Raw genomic sequence first — 9,330 nt, 5'->3', positions numbered from 1 at the left:
TTCTGTTTTCAGCACAACTGTTTATTGATAATCTTTGCTTATCCACTGTATGAATGTTACCAACCTTCGGACAGAGCCAGCCTGCTTCCCCAGGGCCTGTGTCCAGGTAGCCAATGCGTGTAGAAATCATGCACTTCAGGTAGTCTGTAACAAGACGGGTGTAAAAAATATCTCAGATGTATTTGAAATCTCTGCCTTCTCTTGCAATCGACTCACTGAAAAGTCTGTAAAGAAGTTGTTGGGGGACAGGGCTGGTCCTTCCCGGGCAGGGCACAAAGGCAAAGGGTCCTCAGCCAGAGCTGTGAGCATCCACCACACACTGTGCTTTGGGGGGGTGTTATGAACCAGCCCCCAGACCCCAAACAGACCCTGGTGCTGGGGGACTTCAGGAAAAGCGTGGTGGTCCCTGGGTGGGCAGGACCTCAGGGAGGGGCCTAATTGCTCAGGCTGCAGAATTAACCCCCCCTTGGGAACCTGTCTGTGGTGTCAGGTCCATGGGAGTTGCCGCTGTGTGTGCCTGCCCTGGCTTGAGGAAAGGAGAAGATGGAGCAGCAGAAAGGAATGGTGACCTCCTTTCTTCCTACAGACAGACAAAACCCCCATTCTCTGTTTCCAAACAGCATCCCTGCCCCTGCAGGGCCTCCCAGGTGGAAGCTGGGAGAACTGAGGGTTGCAGATAGAGCAAGGAAGGGATTTGGGCAATTGCTAATGCCCTTGGTCAGACTGAAGAGCACGGCTGTTGTGCTGTTCCCTCAGTAAGGGTGGAGGTCGGGGCTCCTGCCTTGCTGGGCTGGCGATGGACTCTGCTCCCTGCCTGGGTGACAAAAAGGGGTTTCTGAGGGCAGGAGGGCTGGGGAGCCCCAGCTGGCACATGGAGAAGGAAGCAGGAGCCCCAGGAGGGTTCTCTGTGGGCAGAGCTGTGCCCTGCCCCGCCCATCAGACCCAGCCTGGGGGGAGCACAGTGCTCATGGCAGCCCCCAGTGTCCATCTGTCCGTCCATCCAGGACCGCAGCCAGGCAGGGCAGGCTGGTTGGCTGTATGGTGTGTGTGTGTGTGTGTGTGTGTTGTTCCTTTGATGACCACGAGAAAAATTTTACATTACATTCAAACGAGCACCCTTGGGTTTGTTACTCTACTTCTGAACACCGCAAAACACAGTAGCAACAGAACACGATGGAGCAGGGGGGCACCGAGCCCCGGTGGGGCCGAGGCGCCGGCGCTTGGAAAAGAATCCCTGAAGCCAACGATGGAGGAAGGAGATGGGCGCGGATACACGTCACAGTTTCCATTTACAAGACCCCCGGGAGGGAGCACGGAGGCCGTGCGCTGGGAGAGGCCCCAGCCGAGCTGCCCTGAACCCACCAGGCTGGGCAGCACCATCATCGTCCCGGCGCGAAGATGAAGTCGAGGGCTTGGCGCTCGGCCGCGGCCACGTTGGGGTGCCACAGGTCCACCATGAACACCACGCGGGGACCTTCCTCCGGGGCACCTGGGGGGACGGAAGCGCACAGTGTGGGCAGGGAGGCACCTCCCCAGTTCAACCCCGGTAAACAGCTGCTCACTGGGAACTCAGGGACGTGGGGCAGGCGCCGGGTGCTTTGGGCACCCAGAGGATTCCTGAGGCAGGCAGGGCCTCCTCACAGCTGCATCCTGCATCCGTGCAGGGAGCGGCTGCTGCGCCACTGCGGCCTTCCTGGCCCTGCACGGAGCTGTGCTTCCCAGTCCCACAGCAGGTTTGATGTGGAAGCAACAGCTTTTGTTCTCCCACTCTCTCCGCACGCACGCTCCCCTGTGTAGAACAGCTCTGCCTGATGCTTTTATGCTACGGGCGACTAATGCCGGGTAATCCGGGAGAGCTGGAGCGGAACAGCCTCCGTCAGCGGGGGAGGGAGGAACAATCCAGCGGGCGTGAGGCTGCTCCCCTGCCGGCCTGTCAGCACCGAGCTGCAACAGGGCCAGAGCAGGCCGAGGCTGTGGCGGGGACACGGCCAGCAGGCCCTGTGCTGGGCTGGCACTGCTGCGACAGCACCGCGAGCAAGTCAGGATGGGAGCGAGCCATGGGCCGGCTGGGGGGCTCCAGGGGTGTGCCAGGAAAGGGGTGCCAGGATCCCCCAGCACCCTGAGGCAGAGGGAGCGAGTTCATGGGGAGCCCTGCCATGCCAGGGACAGGGCTGCTCCCACCTGGGGCAGGCCAGGGCCCTGAGCTCCACAGGACGCAGGGACTCCAGCCCTGCTGGGGCAGGAGAAGGGACTGGGCATGGGTGCCCCCCTGACTCGTCCCCAGTCCCCAACACCAGAGGGGACACCATGAGGCCCCACACACTGAACTCACCTTCGTGGAACGCCGTGTGCAGGAAGGAGTCGTCGAAGAGCAGGCACCGGCCCTCAGCCCAGCACTGGGGCTCGCCCCCCACCACCAGTTCGCAGTTGCTGGGCGTCTTCAGACCTTCAGGCACAAAGAGAGAGGACAGGGAGGGTCAGGCCGTGCCGAGTTCCCTGTGGTGGGGCAGCAGGGAGCAAACAGTGAGCTCTGTGTGAGCCCCATGCTGCTGCTGAGGGGCTGCTGCCCTGCAGGGAGTGACCTGAACCCCAAGCCTGGAGCAGCTCAGCCCCTGCCCCACTCCCTGTCTGCTCCCTCCTGCCTTTTCTCTGTCCCCAGCAAGCTCAGCACTGCAGGCACTACTTTCATACCTGGAACAGCTTCCCAGTCCTCAGAGCCCATGGCCCTGAGGTGTGCACAGGGAGCCAGGCTCCTGGGACATTTTCCAACTTCAGGACCAAAGGCAGATCCTGCCCGCTCCTTCCTCCAGCCCTGCAGCAATGACCCTGCCCCGGGCAAGGCTGGGGGAGCAGGAATTGTACAGGGGCTGGAAAATGGGCTCAGCTGTGGCTCTGCCACAATCTCCTCAGGGACCTGCCCCAGTCCTCAGTCCCCACCCAAGGTGCTGCCTCAGGGGGACCCATGGAGCTGCAAGGACAGAAATCCCAGGGAGTCACAAAATGCTCACAGGGAAGCAGCTCTGTGAGGGCCACATGAAGGACAATCTTAGAAATAAAATGTGTCTTTTCTTAAAATACCAGCACAAACCAAGGCAGTGTGACAGGGGTTGATCCCATCACCTCCTGCACCAGGACTGTCACCCACTGCAATGCTGAGGACACTGGAGCTGCTGCAGAGCCATCCTGCCCCGAAGATGTGGCCGTGATGGAGAAAGGGGTCAGGGCTCACGTGGCTCCTGAACAGTAACGATGCAGCAAACGAGCAGGATGGATCCAAGAGCGATGCCAAACCCAGCAAGCGCAGCAGGGACTCCCAGCTGCCCGGCAAAGCTGGGACTACAAAGCTGCTGTTTCAAAGGCTGCAAAATCCAAAGCCATTTCCCTGCACAACAGCCTCAGCTGGAGATGCTGGAACAGGGAAGCTGAGCTGCTGGGGGGTGCGGGGAGGGAGCAGCCTGCAGCCCTTCCATCCCACCCACACCCTCGGGATGCTGCCCTGGCCCATGGAAGCTGCCTGTGCCTGGAGTAAATCCTCGGGAGTGACTCACCCCACTGATGGCTGTGCTGGCTTTGCAGATCCAGCTGCCTGAAAGGGCAGGTTGTGTCTTAAACACATCCATGCCCTGGGCACAGCAAGAGCTGCGTTCCCAGCACCAAGGTGGGGGTGCCAGTGTGCCTCTGGCCCAGTGCAGAGTCCCAGTGGAAGGACAAGCAAATGACCTGTGTCATTCCTCTGCCCAGGGCATGTGTAATCCAGCTGTTCCCACCTGAGCCCACTCAGAGGTTCCTCCCAGGAGCCTCTCCCAGCCCCTCATGAGGGGAGCACATCCCCCAGCGCCCCAGAGAAAGGGGTCAGGGACAGGCTTCCTCCTGGCACCAGCAAGGGCAGGTCCCAACTGCACAGCAGCTCCTGGGATCAGCTCTGAAAACAATTCCCATTCCAAACAAATGGCCAGCACTGCCTGGGTGTGTTTACCCGAGCTGTTGGCTGAACAGGCGCGGTTGGTGTTTGCCAGCCGGGCCCGTGCGGTGCCTCCCCCGGCACGGTCGGTGCTGTGCCAGCCCAGCCATCTGTGCCGTGTGGGCTCTCCCCGTCCCTGCCCGCCGAGCAGGGAGCACTGTGCCACCAACCCAGCTCCTGACCCACCACAGGGGACACCCCAGGACACCCCCGCCCTCGCTTTTGCAGCTTTGCAAACCCTAAAGCAGCATTTCTGCTCCCATCCACCCATGTCCCATGCAGAGCACCCAAGATTCCAGGAGAGGGGAGCTGCCAGTGGCACAACACAGTCCTGGAGCAGCGCCCAGGGCTGCCCCACATCCCGGGATGGGAGAGGGACCTGCCTGCAGAGAGGGGGATGTTCAGAGATCCCTATGTAAAATCAGCCCTGTATCACACACCAGCAAGAGTCCACAGCCCTGGTTCAGCAGGAGGAGGGGGTGAAACCCTCCTGCTGCTGATCTGGAGACCCTGGGGATGTCAGGTACCCAGGGACTGTCACCACCAAAGCCCCCAAAACCTCCCTTAGGCCAAAGAAGAGCAGGTGTCTGAGCCCCAAGAGCACAGGGTGCCAGAGACTTTTTTGGGGTTCCTGCACTCAGGCACGGCCGCCGCCCTCCGCACCCTCCCGACACATGAACCATGGCACCAGACACTCACCGAGGTGGCAGCGGATGCGGATGTTGGTGGGCCCGTAGTGCTCGGCGATGACGGTGCCCGGGCTCAGCACAGAGATGCAAGCGTTCCCAAAGACATTGTTGCCAATGCAGGTACGGAGGCTCCCGAGCAAGCGGTACGTCCGTGGGCATCTCCGGCAGTTCCTGGGCACGCACATGCCCTGGTTCACCAGGTAGAAGGTGAACCACTCCCCGCTGGGCGTGCTGTTCATTTTCCATCCTTGCGGGAGGCTGCAGTTTGAGAACGCCTTGTACAGGGTCTCAAACTCGCACAGGATGGTCTGGAAGTTGCGCTCCAGCAACTCCACATCATGCTTTTGAGCGTCCCGGGAGAAGTAGGGCGTGGTGGGCAAGTCAGGCAGGAAGAAGACTTCTGGCTTCTGGATGGAGGGCCGGCTGTTGAGGTAGCGGCCCTGCTCACGGATGCCCTTGTGGATCCTGCCCATGCCGGACCAGGAGTAGCGCTTGGCATACTCCTGCAAGTTGTGGTAGAGTTTCTGGTTGAGGCCGTCATGGTGCGAGCAGCGCACACACTCGGGTGACTGGCAGTACACAAACCCGTTCTGCACCCCATTGGCCTCGGCACTCTGCATCAGCGCGTTCACCGTGGCGTAGGCGCGGGGCTGCTCCCGCCCCACGTGGTAGCAGTACCACACAAACAGGACCAGCAGGCAGGCGACGGCCACCAGGGCCGTGGCGTCGCAGTCGCGGAAAGACTGGATGCCCGTGGCAATGAAATCCCGGAGTCCGTCCAGGGACCAGCTCCAGTCCATCAGCCACTCCAAAGACATGGTGGTGGTGCTGGGAGCGTGCAGCGGGGCCCGGCGGTCACTGCTCGTGGGGCTCAGGGGCACCCACACCATGCAGCCGGGCCGGGGCGCTGCGGGAAGGGGCTGCCATGGGTGAGCTCTGCCCTGCGCTCCCAGGAGCTCTGCATTGGCAGCGGTGCCCGGCAGCACCCCTGGGTCAGCAGCCACGTGGCTGGAGAGTCCCCGCCGGTGCTCCTGGGCCCATCATCGTGAAAGGCAGTGCTGGAGGGAGGTTCTGAGGAGACAAACCCAGAGGTGTTAGGGAGAGGGCTGCTCCGTGGGGTCCCTGCTGTGGTCAGTGCACAGGATACAGCTGGAGCTGTGCGCTGGGACTGTGGGGGGCACTGGCTCCTCAGGGAGGGGATGGTGGATAAGGAGCCAAACATCAGCCCATGCTGAGTAAATCCCCCAGTGCTCTCAACAGCATCTTCCACAAATACCCAAATAAAAGGCAGCGGGGAGACCCAGACCTAGACCCTATCTCCCACTGCCCCAGTGACCATGGCCCCTCCTGCTCGTCCTCCAGCTTCGCTCCTAAGTTGCTGCCTTATCATGTCTCAAATCTGGCTGCTAAGTGAATATACACTGAGAGTACACACTTCACTGCCCTATCTGGCAGCACATCAACTTAACCCCTCCATCTGATGGTTCTGAAGTAACTCTCCCTCCAGAGACTAAGCTGTGGGAGAGCCCAGAGCTCAGCCAGCACATGGCCATAGGGCCAGTACATGGCCACGGGAGCAGGTCGGGGTGGTGGCAACGGGCAGGTTGGCTTGTTTGATTTCACCAGCTCACCGATAAGAGCACTGACTCCAAGTAGCAGGATGGGTTTATGAGCCAGGGAAGCCATCCAAACCCTCCCCTGCCCTTCCTGCCAAGGTCCTGCAGCCTCTCAACGTGCATTTCCTTATCAATGGTGATGGAGACGGGCTGCAGATGGGATCTAACCCTACAGCAGAGACGTGCTGCAGGGCTGGAGACCTGGGATTCAGGCAGTGTTACACCCCAGGGAGGAATATCCACACACCCGACCTCCCTCCACCCTACTTCCTTGTAGCATGCTGCCTGCGTGCCCCATCCCGGGATCTGCAGTCCACGTGGTATGTCACAGCCTCCTGGGAATCTCAAGATAACTTTCCTCTATCTACATGGCTGGCATCCCTCCAGACACTCCCGCTTCTCCCACCCAGGCCTCGGTTCCCGGGGTGCGACCTCACAGTCGGTGCCAGGGATGTCCCCCGAGGCCAGCACAACCCCCGTGCTACCTGCAGGGCTGGAGCATGTTAGGGAAGGAGCAGAGCCCTGGGTGATGTGTATTCAGCGTGGCTCCTGCCCTGCAAAGGGAACTGCTCAGGCACAGCAACCACGCTCGGTCAGAGCTGAAAGGGAACAGAGCTGGAGGGTCCGACAGCCTCAGGGCCCCCAGGTCAGAGTCACAACCTGCAAGGGCAGCACAGCACAAACACGGCCCCAGTGCTGCACGAGGCATGCAGGCAACACCTTAGATCAGGGGAAAACCATCAGAGCAGCAAGAAATCCAAGCCTCTGTGCCCACACACTGCCTGCCTGACCCCAGAGAGCCCGAGAGCCTCGGGCTGCAGAGCCCTGGGGTTCTCTGGGCACAGTCTCTGTGGGACCAGCCCAGGAGCTGCCTCCTGTGCCAGCATGGCCACTCCACTGCAAACCTGACCAAACCCACCTCCACAGGGGCTGTGGCAGCACTGGGGCAGGGCCCCAGACATCAGCACTGCTCCCAACACACACGGTGTGACTGGGGCTGCATGGGGCACCCAGTGGGTGCTGTCACCTCCCAGCCACAGCCCTGCACCCAGATGGGTCACATCCAGCACCTCTGGCCTGAGATCCCAAAAAAGGCTCCTCAGGTAATGATAATGGCAGAGCCATTCCAGGGAGCAGAGACCAATTCCACGTTGCACCGAAGTTGTGCAGGACGTGGAGGCGAGCACCGTGCCAGCAGCAGCCGTGTTACATAAGGAAGGCAGAGGCTTCGATGCAGCACAAAGTTGCATCTCGGTGACTCCGTGGTGGCCACGGCACCTCCTGGAGGCAGCGGGTTCGCTCAGCCCAGCCAGGGTCCCCGGGCCGTGGGCCTGCAGTGACAGGGACGCGTGGCGGGGATGTCCTCGGCTCGGCACGGCTGGTGTCGCCTCTGGGAGCAGCATGAGGAGCCGGAGCCTTGGGATGAGGCGGGATGCCCGCTGCCACTCCGGAACAGGAGCAGTGGGTGCTCCCTTCACCCTCTCCTGAGCATGCCACCCCGCCGGTGCCACCAGAGTAAGTGTCACCCGCGCGCTGCTCTCACCCAGTGTGACGGTGTCACCCGGCGTGGCGGCGTCAGCGGGTGTCACCGCTGTGGCCGCATCACCCGGCGTGGCAATGGCACGGCCGTGCCGGTGTCCCATCGCCCGGTGCGCCGGTGGCACCTGCCGCCGCGCTGTCACCCGGCGCGGCCGTGCCACCCGCCCGACGCCGAGCCCCTGCCCCGGCCGGGGGTGGGGAGGGGGTTCGGGCTGCGCCCCCGCCGCGGGCCCCGCTGCCGCCCCGCGCCCCCGCGGCCCCCCCGCGATGCGCTGCGGAGCGCTGCGGTACCGACCTGCCGCCCGCGCCGGGCCGTGCGGGGCCGCGCGGGGCCGCGCTCCCTCCGCGCCGCTCCGCCGCCGCTGCGGACCACAACTCCCAGCAGCCCGGGCAGGAGGGGCCGCGCCGCCCCCGCCGGGACCGCGCCGGGCGGCAGCTGCGGCCCCGGCCCCGCACAGCCCGCCCGCCCCCGCCCCCGCCCCGCGCCGCGCCCGCCCCCGCCCCGCGCTCCCGCCCCGCGCCGCCGGGAGGGGCCCGGAGGGGCGGGGGAGCCGCGGGGTTGCGGCACTCGGGAGGGGTCCCGGGGATGGAAGGGCGGGAGGAGGCAGCGATGGTCCCCGAGGGAGCGCCCATCCCCGCCGCAGGCACCCCGGGACGCGGGGACACGGCCCCGGGGACGTGGGGGCTGGGTGGCGGCGGCGCGGGAGGTGCGGGGGCGCCGGGGGTGCAGCGGGACGCGCAGGGACAGTGGCTCCAAGGATTCAGGCACTGGGGGCTGCAGCAGTCTGGGGATGCTGGTCCCAGGGGTGGGAGCACGCAGGGATGCAGCTACCAAGGGAATGGGGACTGGCTCTAGGGACACAGGCTATTAGGGATGCAGCAGTCGGGATGTGCAGGATTCTGGCTCCAGGGATGCAGGAACACACCGAATCAGGGAGCAGGGAGTACTGGCTCCGGGGATTCCGGCCCCTTGTGCTGCAGCCCTTGGGCTGCAGGGGTTGCTTGTCTCCAAGAATAGACGCATCTGGCATGCAGGGGACAGGAGCTCCCAGCGAGGCAATGCCCAAGATGCAGGCAGCCAGGGAATGCCTCAGCGAGGATGTGAGGGTGTGCTGCGGCACCAGGGATGGGGGGAGATTGTTCCCAGCTTGAAGCGTCCCTTTACAACTCTCAAGTGCTAGTGGAGAAACTGTCGTGAGTCCTCCTGCTTGCCTTTTTCCTCCCCAACCCATTTCCTGTCCCCCTAAGCCAGTGCTGTCCGTTCCGGGAGCCCCAGGGGATCCAGCGCTCCGATCCTCCCTCCTCCATCGCCCAAATGCGGGGTGAGCAGCTGAGCTGAGCTGCCCGCGGGCAGATCCCGGGTCCAGCAGAGCCCTGGTACTGCTGCCCTGCCCTGCCCTGCCCTGTGGCGGTGCCACGTGGAGCCGTGTGGGACACGTGTCACCGCCACAGAGCACAAGGAAAGCCCTGCCTTGTTTTGCAGCACGCATCCTCCCCTGGCACTGCTCAGGGCTCTGGAAGTGGA

At 63.2% G+C, this 9,330-nt stretch overlaps 1 protein-coding gene across 1 annotated transcript; it reads right to left on the bottom strand.

Moving 5' to 3' along the window:
• On the bottom strand, nucleotides 1-8,265 carry ASPHD2 (aspartate beta-hydroxylase domain containing 2). Its single transcript, XM_068208684.1, has 4 exons — nucleotides 8,101-8,265; nucleotides 4,661-5,721; nucleotides 2,333-2,446; nucleotides 1-1,489 (listed from the first exon to the last, which is right to left on the bottom strand). Exons 2-4 carry the CDS (start codon nucleotides 5,538-5,540, stop codon nucleotides 1,380-1,382), a joined length of 1,104 nt encoding a protein of 367 aa, XP_068064785.1. The 5' UTR covers nucleotides 5,541-5,721; nucleotides 8,101-8,265; the 3' UTR covers nucleotides 1-1,379.
• Between the last annotated feature and the right edge of the window lie 1,065 nt (nucleotides 8,266-9,330).

This window comes from Anomalospiza imberbis, chromosome 18 (assembly GCF_031753505.1).
Source record: "Anomalospiza imberbis isolate Cuckoo-Finch-1a 21T00152 chromosome 18, ASM3175350v1, whole genome shotgun sequence".
Classification (NCBI taxonomy): Eukaryota; Metazoa; Chordata; class Aves; order Passeriformes; family Viduidae; genus Anomalospiza; species Anomalospiza imberbis.
This window is presented reverse-complemented; position numbering and strand designations above follow the sequence as displayed.

Bases quoted from the DNA above. Each gene is read 5' to 3' on its own strand.
- ASPHD2 (XM_068208684.1), bottom strand. From the start codon at position 5,540: ATGGTGTGGGTGCCCCTGAGCCCCACGAGCAGTGACCGCCGGGCCCCG. The intron at 2,447-4,660 runs GTGAGTGTCTGG...TTGTGCCTGAAG, and splicing joins CCGCATCCGCTGCCACCTCG to GTCTGAAGACGCCCAGCAAC. The intron at 1,490-2,332 runs GTGAGTTCAGTG...CCGTCCCCCCAG, and splicing joins GCACACGGCGTTCCACGAAG to GTGCCCCGGAGGAAGGTCCC.